The 18227-nt window shown below is 40.8% G+C and overlaps 1 protein-coding gene and 1 pseudogene across 4 annotated transcripts in view; one reads left to right on the top strand and one right to left on the bottom strand.

Annotated features, from left to right (window-relative positions):
• LOC121436448 (protein FAM193A) overlaps window positions 1-18227 on the bottom strand; it is a 125462-nt gene that overhangs the window by 52127 nt on the left and 55108 nt on the right. For all 4 annotated transcript variants that reach the window (XM_041636370.1, XM_041636367.1, XM_041636369.1 and 1 more), the window contains exons 4-7: window positions 14298-14532; window positions 10126-10250; window positions 4090-4237; window positions 348-425 (exon numbers count right to left, since the gene is read on the bottom strand). In XM_041636370.1, coding sequence (XP_041492304.1) covers window positions 348-425; window positions 4090-4237; window positions 10126-10250; window positions 14298-14532 — 586 coding nt within the window. The remainder of the gene's footprint in view (window positions 1-347; window positions 426-4089; window positions 4238-10125; window positions 10251-14297; window positions 14533-18227) is intronic.
• LOC121436449 lies at window positions 4748-4999 on the top strand (annotated as a pseudogene).

Genomic DNA, 18227 nt, shown 5'->3' with positions numbered 1-18227 from the left:
ACATTCAGGTAAAAGGGCCTCTGTTTCATCCCACTGGTGGGAGCTCAACTTCAATCTGACACAATTGGCTAATTGGTGCAAAGGGGAAGGGGGAGTTCAGGGAGTATGGTCTTTGTACCATTTTTCACCAACTCCCACCAAGATTATTCTTTTCAAGCAAGTATATGGAAGACCAAGAAACAAGTAAATGCAGTCAGTTTATCTAAAAGTTAAAATAACTTTGTATAATGACTTTAATACCGGCAGGAACTGTCAATGGTCTTCACTGGTATCTTGTAACACAGAGCATGCTTACATATTAAGGTGTCACTTTTCTGTGCAGTAATTTGCCTGTTCAACAACCTTACCTGTTCTTCAATTAATCTCCTTTGCTTAAAAATCTCCCAGTCTTCTGTTAACATGCGCTGTTTGGTTTTCATTGTCATCTAGAAAGAAGATATAAAAAAATATATAAAAAAACCTTAGTAACAACTACACAAAACATTCTTAAGGAAGATTCTTTTAAATGATTTTAAAGAAATGTATAGACAAGAAAGATTACCTATGAACAAAACAGAGGTGCAATATAAAAGAATGAGTCACCAGCTATTTTATTTCAGCCTCTTGCTTGACACTCATAATACCACAAGTACTTTTCTCACATGGAAAACAACCTCAGAGAGCAGGGTACATTTCCTGTGCTGAGGGAAGTAAGTGCTTGCTCTCAGGCACCTGACAGACAAGCCTGGTTGAGGACTCCTGGAGCTGGTCTGTTCTACCCATATACATGACCTTCCTACTTCTGAGAACACTAACTCTATTATTAACCTTTATCTATGTGTAATTCCAATAATAACATAAAATAAATTAGAAAATTAAAAAATGAAATATATGCAAAGCAACTTGAGGATTCAGAAGAAAATCTGAAATAGACTAATCAAGGAACACACAAATGTCTGCCAATCCACTTAGGCACATTCTCTATTCCAAGAACTAAGGCATATATACCCCAGCTCATACCCCTCTCTCCCAAACCCCCAAGAGCAGCAGCTTCTCAGTCAATGCTAAGATTGCCAGCAAGACTGTGGGGACCAAAGCAGACACTAGCTACTGTTGTATGGGCTTTGTTACCAGCTGTCATCATAGAAAGTTTACTATCCCCACTACAGAAAGTTCTAGGTGGTGCACATGTTTAGGTGAAGTATAGAGTGCCTACATAACACTGGATTCCTCATACTATTGTGTCCAGTAGCAAACCCAGATTAGTGTTAAGTGATAGCCCTTTACAGGAGACACGAGTCATCCTATAACCTTAGCTGACTTAACAAATCTTCCCTGGGGACAGAAGCAAACTCTCCTACAATTGCTCTCAATGCAGTGGCACTTTGTGGCTCTCCAGCTTCTCATCCCCTTCTATGTATCTTTCACCATGATGACAAGAGTTAGCCAGGCACGGACTGGTGTTTGGTGCTTTGGTTTGGTTCTTCTCTCTCTCTTTCTTTCTTTCTTTCTCCTTTCTTCTTCCCTCCCTCCCTCTTTCTTTTCTTTTGGTTTTTTATTTTTTTTTGAGACAGGGTTTCTCTGTGTAACTTTGGAGCCTGACCTGGCACTCACTCTGTAGATCAGGCTGGTCTCAAACTCACAAAGATCCACCTACCTTTGCTTCCCGAGTACTGGGATTAAAAGTGTGCACCACTACTGCCCGGCTTCTTTCTTTTTTAATGATTTATTATTTTATGTGTATGAGTGTTTTGCCAGCATGTATTGCTGTATGCCATGTGCATGCCTGATGCCCAGAGATGCAAGAAGAATGTGTTGGATTGCCTGGTACTAGAGTTGTATACAGACGACTATAGGCTGCCATGTGGGTAGGGGAATCGAATCTGGGTCCTCTGAAAAAGCAGCCAGTGCTATCAATTACTGAGCCATCTCTCTAGCCACCTACAGTCTAGTTCTTGACTGTCCACACGAGGTTCACATGCCAAAGGCTTGTTCCTTAGCATTTAGTACCATTGGAAGGTAAAGGAAACCTTTAGGAGGTAGCTCCCAGTGGAAACTAGGTTACTGGAGTATAACCTTGAAGAGCATATTAGGACCCAAGAGCCTTCCTCTCTGTTTCCTGGAGTCTTAAGGACATCCTCCATCATGACCTTCAGCCATGTGCTGTGCCACCATAAGAACACAGCACAAGTCAAGGAATCTTCCTCTAAAAAAAGCTGGTGATTCAAGTCAGGTGTGGTGGCACATGGGCTATTAACCAGTACTCAGGAGGCAAAGGCAAGAAGATCACAAGTCCGAGGCTTGCACAGACTATAGAGTAAGACCCCTTACAAACAAATGACAAACTTGTTGTATTCTCTCTCAGAGATTGGAAACTGAGCAACGTCTTTTTGCCTCATTGTTTCAGAGTACTCATGGCTCAAACCCTCACTGCTTCTCCCCAACTTTAATAACTTCAACTAAGCAGTCATGTTCTGATGTCATGGATGTTCTCTACAGAGTTCACATTGTCAGCAGTCTGCCTTTTCAAATCTACATATTTAAAAGGAAAACAAACTTTATGATTTTGTATAAAATAGAAAAACTCATGTAAAACTAAATATCATTTATGTGACTCTCTCATTGTTATGGTAAGAAGCTGACCCCGGAGTTAACTGTCAGGTTCCTTCACAGGATCTTAGGAGGCAGGTTCTCAAGGAAGAGTTATCCTCCACTCTGGCTCCTCCCATTCCTGGACCCAGATCTCTCTGCTGCCTGAATAGCAGGGCTCAGAAAGCAGACTGGCATGCATACAGGGCTCAAAGGGAGGACAGTTGCTTGCCCCTTTTCTGGGGTTGCCAGCTACCTATAGGGTCAGGACCTGATTCTTGAGGCTGTAGGACAGCTGCAGCTGAGGCCCCACATTTAATATGCCTGTCAGCCTGGCCATTCTCATGTGCCTCCCTCCCCCAATCCACTGGTAGACCCTGCAGTTAATTAACCTGTTATAGTCAGTCCCCCAAAACTGTAATCCATTATTCAGCTCAAGAACAGACTTGTTCCTGGCACAGCTGGAGAGTAATCTGTCTATTAAAACCAAACAGAAAAGATAACTTAGGGCCACACCCACTCTAAAGAAAGTAGAGAGCAACAACTGCTTCCCCAGAAGGGTCAGCAGTCTCAAATAGCAGGGAGGACATTGGACAGGCAATGACTATGCAGACAGAAGCAAAGGACACAGCACAGCAAAACCACAGGTCTCTCAGGGCCTCTGGCCCCAAGACAAGCTCAGCAGCAGTGAATCTCATACAGTGACAAAAGTGGAACTAGTGCACTGATACCATGAGGGCCAAAGTCAGTAAACAGGGAGAGTTTTCTCAAATTCTGAAAAAGAACCCCCTTCTTAACCACTCAGAAGCAAACAGGGAAAGGAATAAGGGCTCAATCACTATATGAATGGCACAATGATCTTGGAATTCATGTCGAACCAGCTTATATCTCAACCCAAAATAGCTATCATGTCTGTTTACAAATTATCTTGCATGCACAACACTGGGCTGCCATTTCTTTCTACCTTTCCTTTTTTCTTTTTCTCCTCATACCAGCACCTTTAAAATAATCTTTAAAACCTAAAGCCTTTTTTGTTCTGTTTAACCAGAAGGCCTACAAAGGCAGGGGGCCAGGATGAATGGCAGAAATACCATCTTAACAACATGCCTGGTGTCTCCTCTGAGATGTAGTGGTCACTTGACACAGTCCCTTTAGAGCCATCTCCAACAGACACATCCCACTTGTCCTGCTATCCTCTGCCCTTATGTCTGCTCTGTTTGGCAGTTCTGGATGAAAAAAGAATGAGCTCTCAACAGAACCATGATTGATAAATGGCTTCTGGGCCCAAAACACCTGGTAACTTCCTAATGTCCTTCATTAGGACAGAGATAGTAGATACAACCTTTCTGAAGATCTAATTGCTCCTGCCATACAACACCCAGGTCAGAGGTCAGTGATATTGCAAGGTTTCTACCAGGGTACACCAAAGGCCTATGTTGGGAGCTCAGCAACTCAAACTGTAGCTAGCAACTTGGCACAAAAGCCTCAGAGTGCAGGCTGTGCCTTGGGAGCAATGATTACCTGTTCATCCACATAGGCATCAATCCTCTTCTGACACTCCAGCCACTCTTCAGCAACTTTGCGCAATTCTTCCTCAGAACGCTGGTACCTCTGCAGCAAGGTGCTGTACGTGTCTTCATTGCAAGTGTCATGCGTGGTGGTTCCCAGCCTAGGAGAGAAAAGACCTATCACAAAGGAAGAGCCCAGAAGCTCCTGGCCAGACAAAAGAACCTTACTCCCTGTTGCTATTGTTTATCTTTATCATCCCTTTTTACAAAACCACACAGCAAAGCTGCTTCCTGGGCTTAAAAGATTATATACACAAAGCACTCTGAACAGAACCACATATAAAGGAGTTGCACAGAGAAGTGATAGCGCCCGAAAAGAAACTAACAAGAATTCTAAAAAGGTATAACATGGAGCTGTATACACATTTCTTATTAACATACAATGACCCAGAAAAAAACAAAATGTTTAATGACAAATATAAAACATAGAAATGTTACAATTAAAAAAAATGCATGTTTTGAAGTGAAAATACATTCATGTCAAGGAAAGGTATGACTGAAGCATGTTTAATAAAAATATGTTGCACATTAACAAAAGAAAAAATATGTGGCAGCTCCCTACCGCTGCCCTTGGTCGTGGGTCGTGCTCGGCACTGGCTGCAGCAGCCACGATGACCTTGATTCAGCTTGTATGTGAACACTAGGTTCATATACTTGTTCCTATGGGATTTGTCTTTGGATGCTATCTAGACAGGAGGAATGACGAAAAGCTAACTGCCTTCCGGAATAAGAGTATGCTATATCGGAGGGAACTGAGGCCCAATGAAGAAGTTACTTGGAAGTAAAGCCTGTGGCTAAATCTCAGAATGTTCACATTTTAAAAGTCATTGGAGAAATAAAACATTTATTATTTAATTGGAAAAAGAAAAGAAAAATATGTGTAACAAACACAAAGCTGTTTACAGTGCCTACCACTTCATAATTTTATCTGCAATAACCTAGTGGGTTTTTCTTCTTGTAATTTTTTTTTTTATTTTATGTGCATGGGTGTTTTGCCTGCATGTATGTCTGTGTGAGAGTGTCGGGTCACCTGGAACTGGAGTTACAAACAGTTGTAAGTCGTGGCGTGGGTATTGGGAATTGAATCCGGATCCCATGGAAGAGTAGTCAGCACTCTTAACCACTGAGCCATCTCTTCTACCATGACACCCCCTCAGTGGTTTAATAATAAAAAGAAATAACAAAGTCACTTTTAATTAAAAGATTTTCATAGGTAGAAATAGACAGAAGTCATTGCCAAAATCTTTTCCTTTTACTTTCTTTGTCAGGGTGTACCACATTTGTGAACACTGTAAAAACGGGACTCACAGAAAATCTACTGGTTGCAAGGTCACCTGCACAGGTGTCCATCTAGGCTCTGCACCAATGCCTGGCACCACCTAAGGTCCCAAGAACAGTTTTATGTTGCAGCCCTGAAATAGGTTTTCTCCTGATTCCTACTGCTGCCAGCCTTGTCCTTCATTGAACTGATTCCAGTTTTCAATATAAAACCTATATGCCTTTAATTCCAGCACTCAGGAAACAGAGTCAGGTAAGGTAGATCTCTGAGCTCAAAGACAGCCTGGTCTACAGGGTGAGTCCAAGGACAGCCAGGATACATGGAGAAACTTTGTTTCAAAAACTACTAAACAAACAAACAAACAAAACACCAATTCCCACATGTGGTTTAAATGAGAACTGTCCCCATAATCTGAACACTTGGTCTCTAGTTGGTGGTGCTGTTTAGAAAGGTTTAGACAGTGCAGCTTTACTTGAGGAAGTATGTTAGTGGGGACCGATAGGCTTTGAGACTGAAAGTCTCATTCCACTTCTAGTTTGCTCTCTCTGCTTTATATCATGGTTGAGATGCAAGTTCTCAGCTTCCTGTTTCTGCTGCTGTGCTTTCCCACCACTGTGAATTCTTATGTCTCTGGAACTCTAAACCCAAATAATCTCTTCCTTCTATAAGTTGCCTTAGTTGTAGTGTTTTATCACAGCAACAAATAAGTAACTAAGATACCATAAACTTCTATCCTGCCTTTCTTCCCAAGTGTTCTTTCTCCATTTCTAGCTGTTCCAAGTTACAAACACTATCTGAATCAAAGAGTGGGACCGACAGGAACCCTGCAGATAGCACTGGTGATGGACGGAGATGGCTAGAGCATTCCCATAGCACCTCTATAGGACAAACAGCCTGATTCTTTAATTGGTAAGATGCCAGGAAAATAGGGCAAGACAGCAGTTGAACTCAGAGAAAAAGACTCTCAGAGGATAAGGGGAACAGAGAACTTCTGTTTGGGGACATGAAAAATATTTTTTTAAAATACATCGTTAGCTACAAATACTGTGAATAAAATTAATGTTTTTAAAACATAAAATAGTGAAACTTGTATTAATCAGAAAATTTTTAAACTAAATAAAATGGTACTGAATTGTAATTTTAAATGGACAAATTACACGGTATATAAATAGTCCCAATAAAATGGCCAATAAAACAAGTAGCTTTCTCACGTTTTGTTTTTAAATGTTATGATTTGGATATGAAATATCTCCCAAAGGTTCTTGTGTTGAAGACTTAGTTCCTAGAGCATAGGGCTTTTGGGGGTGGCTGGATCATGTGGGCTCTGACTTCACCAACGGACTAATCTACATATGGGTTCAGAGTTTACTGGGCTACATATCAGGAACTGGTGGAAACTTGATGTACTTTATTCCTGAATCCTTTCTCTGTTTGGCAGTTCCACAAGGTGAGCAGCTTTGCTTTGCCAAGAACTTCTGTGATGGACTATGAGCCAAAATAAACCTTCCTCTTTAGAAGTTGATACCTGCAGCAGTTTATAATTCTGTCAGTGTTAGCAAGCTAACAGAAAGAACTAAGTTTCTATGAATAATGATAACCTTTAAGCAGACTGTTTACTTATTTTGTGTATGTCAGACCATTTGCTGAATAGGGCAGAAGAGTAGGAGACCTGCTGTCTTAGTCTGTTACTTCTGTCTTTTTGGTTTGAGATAAGATCTCTCACTGAACCTGGAGTTCAACAATTTCAGTTACACCGATTGGTCAGCAAACACAGAATTCACTTGTCTCCTACTCAATAATGGAGGTTATAGCAGACTTTTATGTGGGTGCTAGGGTATCAAATTCAGGTCCTCAAGCTTATCCACTAACACCCTCACACCCTCATTTGCTGTATATTTTTGTGACACGTATTACCATAAAAACTCTGACTGCCCTGAAATTCCTTATGCAGATCAGACTGGCATCTAAAATAATGTATGTTAACAAAGTAATACAAAAAGATACATTAAATAAACTTAAGTATTGACCATAGCCTGTTTGTTGTCTCATAATCTATTAAGCTACATTTGTGTTCGCACAATTCATATCCGTATTATACATTATTAACTATTTGTCCCTCCCCATTTTGAGACAGGGACTCTCTACACAGCCCTGGCTGATTGTCCTTGAATTCGCAAAGATCCAGTTACTTTTGCCTTCCAAGTACTGAGATTACAGGTATGAGCCACCAGGTCTGGCCCACTCCATAATTTTTCTACAAGCTAAGTAGGCCTACATAAGTACGTATTTCATTAGTAATTTGTGAAAAAAAAATGTGAGTTATTAAATGTATATTTATACATTAGAAATTCAAGTATAAACCATTTTGGGGGTTGACAAGTGAGTGTGTGGTGGGACACACCTTTTAAAGGACAGCATTTTCTGGAATGACTAGGTCTCCTTAGAGGGCACGCTGCTTTCCCTCTTTCCTGAACCTCATTTCCTCTTAGAGAAAGAGGGAGTGAACCCCAAAGTGAACATTTAAAACTAGGATACTGTTCATCTTTGAAATCTGACTGTAATTCCCAGTGAGAAATAAAAATATTTGAAACTTGTGCCCAGAAAAGAAATGGTTTCTGTCAGCCTCTGGAAATAACTGGATGACAGATGCGTCAAATCCAATATTCACCAGGAAAAGAAACAAAGGGCAGGTACTGAGGCTTGTTCTAGCCACAAGGGAGGCATGATTGAATTCAAGGGAACCTCACAACTTGGACAAAAACATTCTTCATGTTAAGTTTGGCTTCCTTTCCTTCCACCAGAGTTGCAGTCAGATAGTCCCATTGTAGTGTACTCTCTAAGAATATCTGGATGCTATTGACTTTTTAGATTGTGTGTGTGTGTGTGTGTGTGTGTGTGTATACAGGCATGGGTGTGAACACATGTGCATGTGCCATAGGTAGCACATGAAAATCAAAGGACAAACATGTAGGAGTCTTCTTTCTTTTCACCCTGTGAGTTCTGGAAATCAAACTCAGGTCATTAAGGCATGGTGGCAAGTGCCTTTACCCACTGAAACATCTTGATTGTCCTGTATTGAATGCTTTTTAAGAGTGGGCATGGGCCGGGTGGTGATGGCACACGCCTTTAATCCCAGCACCCGGGAGGCAGAGGCAGGTGGATCTCTGTGAGTTCGAGGCCAGCCTGGTCTACAAGAGCTAGTTCCAGGACAGGAACCAAAAGCTACGGAGAAACCCTGTCTCGAAAAACCCAAAAAAAAAAAAAAAAAAAAAAAGAGTGGGCACGGAAAGAATGGCTGGGAAGCAAATCAAGTCTGAGTGAAACTGGTAAAAATCTGCAAAAAGCATACCAGGTTTGCATAGCACCTTGAGCTGACCAACTACTTCTGAGGTGGTCTTTCTCTAAAAGTAAGGTTGAATAGGACAAATAAAAGTGGCTACTATTAGTGTGTGCTTACGCTGTGGGCCTATGCTTCTATTTGGTTAACAGACAAGAAACAAAATCAAGAAGAGATGATCCTGAGGTAGCTACTCAGCTCTACTAAGTAATGACTGATGAAGGAGGGGCTGGCTGGAGAACAAACATATGCCCATACTGTATGCCTCTATTTAGCATACTTCACCCCAACAAATGTCCATTAGAGAGTTCTGCTCTTGTGCACTTATCTTGGTGACAGCAGAGAATCACCCACCAGTTATCTTGGTGAAAAGTGACATAGGCACTCTACAAACATGGAAAAGCACATCTAAGCCTAGGAGTCAAAGGTACTCTGAATCCCACGTTCTTCCTCCTCTTTCACCTCCCTTCACCACAATGCAAGAACCCTGACAGGATCCCTGGCTGAACCAAGACCTGTCAAGGTCAAGCACTGCTTGCAGGAGCTTTTATTTATTTTATGAGGAGGCATTATGGTGTTACATCTGAATAGCATTTACACTGGTTTATCATTTAAAAGTTTAACTGGAGGGCTGGAGAGATGGCTCAGTGGTTAAGAGCATTGCCTGCTCTTCCAAAGGTCCTGAGTTCAATTCCCAGCAACCACATGGTGGCTCACAACCATCTGTAAGGGGGTCTGGCGCCCTCTTCTGGCCTTCAGGCATACAGACAGAATATTGTATACATAATAAATAAATAAATAAATAAAATATTTAAAAAAAAAAGTTTAACTGGAGCCGGGCGATGGTGGCACACGCCTTTAATCCCAGCACTCGGGAGGCAGAGGCAGGCGGATCTCTGTGAGTTCGAGGCCAGCCTGGTCTACAAGAGCTAGTTCCAGGACAGGAACCAAAAGCTACGGAGAAACCCTGTCTCGAAAAATCAAAAATAAATAAATAAATAAAAGTTTAACTGGGGGCTGAAGAGATGGCTCAGCAGGCTGCTCTTCGAGAAGACCTGAGTTTGGGCTCCATCACCAACATGGCAGCTTACAACTGTCTGTGACTCCAGTTCCAGAACTCAATGCCCTCTTCTGGCCTCCTTAGGCACTGTAGCATGTGATGCACAGACATTCATGTAGACAAAACACTCATACACATAAAATATAAATTACATATAAAAGTATTATATCTTAGGTTTAGAGCTTTCTATCTAACTATCTTTTTCTCTATGCCCTGTTATTTTTCCTGTAAGGACTTCCATGTATAGTGGTCTACAGGCATGAACACACACACAAGATCATAGGAAAAGAGAATCCAAGGCAAGACAAAATACCTGATCTGAGACACCAGTGCTGGCAAGTTGCTCTGGAGAAGTGGCTCTGAGAAGACCAGATTTTCAAAGAGGTGTTTGTTATGCAGTTCCCATGTCACCTGGAACTTTTTCAAATGTTCATTTTCCTAGTTTAAAAGAAAAAAAAAAAAGGTAACAAAAGATGCAGTGAGTGGATGGAAATATAAAGCTTCCTTGAAGAATGCCCCCTGCTCTACCACCTTTTGCACAGACCTACAATATCTTGTTTGTAAAGAGTCACCGTTCCCTGCTTGTGTCAAAACATATCAAACCAAATCTCTAATTTCAGCAATATGGGTTGCCACCTTAGTACATTCTAGGTAACCCCTACCTACCCCAACTCTAGAAAAGGGTTGTAGGTGGGCTCAGAAAGGAAAATGGAACAGGGGGTGGAAGGACCCTAAAACCTAGGACTGTCAAGATGGCACAGCTGGTAACAGTGCCTGGGTGCTACCCTGATGAACTAAGTTCGAACTCTGGAACACGCATGGTGAGAATCATTCCTACAATTTGTCCCCTTGACTACACAAGCATGAACACACAAATATGTAAAACATTTTTAAAAAGAAAAAAAAATTATTTGAGTCAGAACAATGTTTTTCTTGCCTGTCTTTGTCAAAGCTCATTCTGATAGTTGCAAATAAATTCTTCACTGGCAACGCTCTGGCAAGGAAAGAGCTTTGATTTCCTAAAAAACAGGAGCAAACTTATCAAGTGCTATTGAAGACATGCTGGGAGCCCACAGCAGTGCTACCAAAGCCCATCAGTGCTCTCTAGCTCCTCTGGAGTGGATTGCTCGCTGATGTTTTAGCCTTTGCATGTATTCTCAGTCTAGTTTTTCCTAGAAATGTCAGTAGTGTGAGAGGCTCCTCACTACATCTTCCATGTTGCTCTGATGTGCCCCACTTCTGTGTCCTTTTGAGGCACATACACAAAGCTCAGGGCTCCTTTACTTCTTTTTAATTTACTAATTCTCTTTTCGATCTCTGACTATTTGGGGGGGTTTATTAATTAATTTTTATTATTATTTGTCTCCTTTCTCATTGCTTCTGTACTACCAAAGATTTAACTCTAGACCTTGAATATGCTGAACAAGCCCATTATACTGAGCTACATCCCCAGACCTTCCTTTGTTTGAGATAAGGCTTCATTATGTACCTCTGCTGGCATCTAACTTATAAAGTCTCTGCATTCTAAATTCTGGGATTAAAGGTGGTATATTTGTGCATATGTGAAAGAGTGAGAGAGATTATGTGTTCCTGAGTTTATTAGAATGTGTGTACGTGTGATTAAGTGTTTCTGAGTTTATTTTCTGTCAAACCTAGATGATCCTTTGTGATCATATTAATTCTTGATCCATAAATTTAAATATATTTTATTTCCTTAGACACAATAATCACAGTTACTTTATAAATTCACTATCTTCAGTGTGTCGCTTGTTATCTCTGCTTGCACTCAGGGGTATTGTCTTCAACCTTTACTTTCTGATTTTAAAACAAACAAATAAACGGGGGCTGGAGTGAAGGCTCAACAAGTAAGAGAACTGGCTGCTCTTCCAGAGGACCTGAGTTTGATTCTCAGCACCCATATGGCAGTTCAATTAATAACTCCAGTCACAGGGGAGCCAGTGCCCCACCCTGGACCAAACATGAAGATGGTGCACAGACATACATGAGGCAGAACACCCTACATTTAAAAACAAAGAAGGACCAGCAAACATCTCATATGAGGGGAGATATTACCTATACACAGCTTGGACCACTGAAAAGTGACTTCCAGCTTCTTAGGTGTATCACAAAAATTTAGGCTCATGATAAGCATAGCTCTTGCTTTCCTTCTAGTACTCAGGTGATAGTCGCTTATGGGCCCGACATTATAAGCTAACTGACGCCACTCTGGATTAAATGGAGACCCACTTTTATCTATTCCAGGATCAGAAGAAATGCCTGGGGTCAATGTTAACTTGCAAACAGGTGTTGTCAGGATTCAAGTTTTGGAGTAGGTACTCTCTTCCCTTTTATGCCTTCTTAGCTGTATCTTTAAAAACTTTGATCTTCTTTTATATAAATTTCTAAACTTATCTGCTTTTCCCTTGGAGGACAAATATTGCAGAGTATGTAGTCTATGCCATGTATTATCAAAAGGAATATTCTTACATGTAAAACATGATCACACAGCTGCATGCTGTTCTTTCAAGTTTTAACTGTGGTCAAACAACAAGAAAATATTTCTATATTCTAAGTTAATAATTATTTCACAGCTATTTCACTTCTGGGCATATCCCCAGAGAATTTCATATCCTACCATCGAAATATTTGTGCTCCCACATTCATTACTGCTTCATTCTCTACAGCAAAGAATTACTATCAACCTAATTTTAGTCCACCAACAGATGACTGGACGATGAAATTTGGCATGTATGTATGTATAACTGCATAGTATTTAGCTATGAAAAAAAAGTAGTAACAATCTGCAAAAAAATGGATGGGCTTAAAATACGTATTAAGAAAGAAAAGGGCTACATGTTCTCTCTCATATGCAGAATCTAGCCAACAATATATGTATATACATAAACAAATGTGCATATAGGTACAGTAAACCATGAAGAAAAGAGTAAGAAAGACTACTAAGAGATGAGAAAGTACTGAATAAAGGTAATGACTATGAGTTATGAAAGAAATTTTTAAAAAAAAAAAAGTTTTAACTGTCACGGATTTTTCAGTTTTGGTGGTATGTAAGTGCATGAAGATATATTTGATAGTAAAAGTATAATATCAAACATGAAGTTATACTTCTATTCTGAATGAAGTACACTGAAATGCAAAGATTTTGGCAATGGTTAATTTTGGTGTGTTACTTTATTTGCCCCAAGTTCTACTTTTGAAGGTCTAGGGATACCCAGCCTTGTAGATACTAGGCCATCATTCTACCAAAAAGCTCAAGTTAAACTCTATTAACTTTGTAAGATGGAGTCATCTGAGGAGGGCTGGATATCAACAACACTTTCTGGAGAGTATGTGGTCTTAAAAAAAAAAAACAAAAAACAATAGCTGGTACTCTCTAGGGATATGGGCAGGTACATGATTCTCTAGAGCAGCAGCTCTGAACCAAGTCTAGAATAGGCAGAGTCCTAAGTTGAGGTAGAGGAGGGCTGAAAGGTACAAGATGTACAAGAGAGTGCACAGGACACTGCCACTACCAGGGTCCTCACGTCCAGCTTGCCTTACTCATCTCACTCAATTTTCTCTAAACATGTGTCTCACAAGCCTCTTCTTGGAAGTACTTACCTGGCACAGTGTTAGACTGTGGCAGGGAAACTGGATAGTCTGAGGCTGTTGCAATGTCTTGTCAAGTATTACATGAACCTTTCTGGAGAGCCCCATTAACATCAGAACCAGATAAAGAACCAATGGTTACTGTAACTTTTCCTTCAAAACATGGCCACCACTAAGAAAGCATTAAAACCCACCCACTGAATTGTCACTTAATAATCAGATGAAATAATGATGAAGACTTGAAGACTATGGGGGAGATGGGGAGGGACCACACTTGATGGGTCGGGGAAGCAGCCTAGGGAGCTTCTGTGGTTGTCACTAGGATGCCTCTTTCTGTCCACCCAGAAATGGGGTGGTCAGAGATTCACTTATGTGCCCTGCTAGAACTGTGAGAACCCTGTAAGGAAAAGGCAAGGCAGCTTCAGTAAACCCATCCCATTCCTGCACTGCTGCTAGCTGCACACATGAAGAAATTCAAGCAAGAGGTCTTTACATGTGCCTTGCATCAACTGCAACACCAGTCAGTGGCAGTACATCAACACCAACACAAGACAACAAAAATGTTTTGGACTTCCTATTAATGCACCATGGTTTTCACCTCCATATCCTAATACCTCACTTCCTAGTGCTTAGGTCTTCCCTAAAAGATTTCCATGCTGTGGCTCCTGGACATTAATTCTCTTAATGCTTCTACCTGCCAGCAAAATCCATTGCGCTAAGATTAATCCCTTTCTACCTTGTGCGGAAAGGAGTATATGACCGTGCAAGGAGAACTTAACCGTACAATCAGTCCCCTGGCTGCATACACCTCCCCTATCACATGATTTTGTTCTTTAGTTCACCTCAACAGCAAAGAAAGAAGCGGGCATGGTCTCTCACCAGAGTGCCAAGAAATGTACTGATGGATCGTGCAGCCTGGCAGAGGGCACCATACTCTTCCAAGAGTAGAGACACAAAGTGGTGTGCCTGTGGTGGGCCCTGCAGGCCAGATGGTGCCTTGGCTTTCGCTGCAGCAGATAGCTGCCGGAGAAGGCGGACCTTCATTTCTAGCACATATTCCCGGGCTTGCTGCTCCAACCGCTGGTAGAGCTGATAGGGATCCCGCTCACAGAGCCTACAGAGACAAAGAAAAAGTCACTACTCAGCCATGATTGTCTACACATGTCAGCTGACAGTTTTTATAAAAGTCAGTGAGTGTCTTTTATTAAACACCTTTCTTGTGATGACCTGTAGGAGTACAAGGTAATTCAAGGAAAACTGACATCCCCCAAATGCTTCCTTTGACTGCACTGTTTATGCAACCTATATAAGGGACTCTGCTTCACTTCATGTCCACGAGAGAAGACCTAAGCCTAAGGTATTATAACTTACAACCAAGAGGTAAAAAGCCTCCCTTCTACTGTGTCTGAGAGCTGGCCTCAGGTGCCAACACAATGAGTGGAACTTAAAAAGTGACATGCTGCAGTCCTAGCAGATGTGACACCTGTTTGGAGGATGGGGTCAGGTTTACCTTTCTTCTTTCTATGAACTCAGTATACCATACAAATGAGCTCGTGTTATTTTTACAATTAGAACACGTTTTAAACAAAGGTCATTCTATTTTTAGATTACCAACAAAGCAAAGAAATGCATCCTTGTTAACTAGTCACAGTGGTAATGAATTTCTGTCCAAACTTACAGGTGATACTTTTTACAGTTTTGAGAAAAATGACCTTTCTTCCTCAGCCTCCTAATGCTGGATTATAGGATCACGCAACAAGGTGATGCAATTTTTAAAACTTGCTCTATAGTATTTGTCATTACTATGGTTAAAGTTGCTGCTCCTTTCAAAGGTACATTTCTGAGACGCCTCTAGATTAGTGGTTCTTAACCTGTGGCTAGTGACCTCTTTGGGGTGTCAAATGACTCTTTCACAGGGGTCACCTAAGACCATTAGAAAACACAGATATTTATACTATGATTCATAAAAGTAACAAAATTACAGTTATGAAGCAGCAACAAAAATAAATTTATGGGGGAGTCACCATAACATGAGGAACTATATTGAAGGGTCTCAGCTTTGGAAAGGTTGAGAACCACTGTTTTGGATGGAAGCCTAGGACCACTGAAGCAATAACCAAAACATCTACTGGAACATGTCACTATGAAGAACCAGCTGAGCTCTGTGGCTGTTGTAGAATATATTAAGTAAGTTTTAAACAACAAATTCTTCCATCTTTGGCTGCCACATTAAATCTAAAGAGAAAAGCATAGTTGCTATCTGTTCCATGAAAAAAAAAATTAGGTGTTGTGGACCATTTTTAATCCCAGTACTTGAGGCAAGAAGGTCTGACAAGTTCAAGACAAGCCCGGTTTACACAGCAATTTCCAGGCTAGACATACGTGATGAAATCTTGTCTCAAAATAAAATAAAACAGTAAATAAAAAAAATTAAGCTAGACGATGGTGGCTCACACCTTTAATCTCAGCACTCGGGAAGGAGAGGCAGGCAGATCTCTGTGAGTTTGAGGCCAGCCTGGTCTACAAGAGCTAGTTCCAGGACAGGCTCCAAAGCTATAGAGACCCTGTTCCGAAAAGCCAAAATAAATAAATAAATAGATAAACAAATAAATAAATAGGTGTATTTATTATTTTTATATGAGTATGTATGTGTGCCTGAGTTTATGTGCACCTTGTGCATGCCAGAGCCAAGGGTAACCAGAAAAGGGCACTGTTTCCTCCTGGATTCAGATTGAGAGATATAGGCAGTTATGAGCTGTCATGTAGGTTCTGGGAAACAAACCTAGGTCCCCTACAACAGCAGCAAGCACTCTTAACTGTTAAGCCACCTCTTCATTCCCTCCTGTTCCCTAAGGTTACATATCACTTAAGTTGTAAAAGATAAAGAGTCAAGCAAAACTGTGCAAGGTAGGATGTAAAGCTATGTATACAATCTGCAAGGTAATGGGTAAACCCTCGTGTACAATGTACAAGGTGATAAATATGAAGAGCCATGGATACAATGTGTTCAGAGAAAATAAAATGACAGGATTCTCACTATGACTGCTACATTTCAAAAAGATGTATTAACTTTTGTAACATTAAAATATAGTGGGGGTTTTGCCCCATTACTAGAGAACAAACCCAGGTTTTTCACATGCTATGCAACAGCTCTACCACTGGGCTACCCAAGCCTTTGTTTTGTGGAGACAGGATCTTACTATGCAGCTGAGACAGCCTTGAACTTGCTATAAAGCACAGACTACCCTCAAATTTATAATCCTGCCTTAGTTTCTCCGTGCTGGGATTAAAGGTATATGTCACTAAGTCTGGCAATAATTTTAAGAAAATGTGTTCCCTATGTTTAAAGGACAGTGAAACAAGATTCAAATGAGCATGGAGTAATTGAACTCAAAATACCACAGGGCTGAGGAAAAGGCTTAGTGGGTAAGAGCACTTGCTTTGCAAACACAGGACCTGAATTCAAAGCCCAGTAACCCAGTAAAAGACCAGGTGTCCCTGAGCATGTCTGTCACTTCACCATTGGGAGGTGGAGCCAAGTAATTTCTGAGAACTTGCTGGCACCCAGTCTAGCTGAAAAGGGGTGGCTATCCAAAGCATTGTGGCCGACCAGGACAGTCAAAACAGTGGGCTCTTCTAATTCAGTGAAAAGCCCTATCTCAAGGCAACAAGAAGGAAAGCAACAGAAGACACCCTGCCCTCCCTGAACATATACACATCTACACACTCACGTGCATATACCAAACACATACAAACTCTTAGAAAAGGAAGCCTGCAGACACCTCCTTATAGTTTTCTCAGTGCAGTAAAATTAGAAGCATTTTGATTCTTTGTTCATTTTCGTATCTTATAAATTAAGGGAAAAATCAAATGATACTTTTGAGAACAGATTTTTTTTTATTTATAATAAGGTTTATTTTTTTAAATATGTATTGAGTTTTGCTTGCATGTATATATGCCACATGTGTGTCTGGTGCCCAAGGAAAAAGGTATTAGATTCCTGGACCTGGAGTTATAGACAGCTATGAACCACTAAGTGAGTGTTAGGAAACAAACCCAAGTCCTTTGCAAGAGCAGTCAGGGCTTCTAATCACTAAGCAATCTCTCTCCAGCTCATGCAAACTGATTTCTTATGGGAAAAAGACATTGCAAGTAGTTCAACCAACCAATCATTCACACGTGTTCATAGATGCTGATACTGTTCTAAAACATCACAGATGTAGCATGAAAGGTCTGAGATGTCATAGGTTTCATGTGCCATTAACTAGGAAACTTTTAAAGGCACTTACCACTTGGAACTGTCTCATATAGCACTAAGTAGACAATATGTGAAATCCTGAACACAATGCTTTTTACCAGTCAATGCCCCTGCTTCTTTGATATAATCTAATGTATGGCAACTGTGGCTTTGTAAGATTTCAAAAGTATGCAATCAACACATATGAAAAAAACAAAATGAGAACCAATCCATGAAATATCAGGCTTATATCTATTGCCTTTATTTGGAACATTTCAAAAATCAGGGAGAAAAAAAGGCACACTTAAGTTGTAAAGAAAAACAAAAGTGACACCCACCCCACTTTCTGTCAGTCCCTGGGAAGGAGCCTGCTGAAGAACAGATGCTAGGCAGGAGCCATTCCCTATGAGGGCAGCCGCTGCGAACCTCATAAGGTAAGTGCCTTCACAAGCAATCCTATCTCATAGTGCTTCAGTGGACAGGAATACTCTGCCTTTCTGCCTGAGCTACAAATCCAACAGTGATTATGAAAGTATCCAGCATCACCTGGACAACCAGGACTCTGGAATCCT

The sequence above is a fragment of the Microtus oregoni genome, unplaced genomic scaffold (assembly GCF_018167655.1).
Source record: "Microtus oregoni isolate MIOR12 unplaced genomic scaffold, Mior012 000049F_ref0000343, whole genome shotgun sequence".
Taxonomy (NCBI): Eukaryota; Metazoa; Chordata; class Mammalia; order Rodentia; family Cricetidae; genus Microtus; species Microtus oregoni.
The sequence above is the reverse complement of the archived record's forward strand: the minus strand, read 5'-3'. Positions and strand labels throughout refer to the sequence as shown.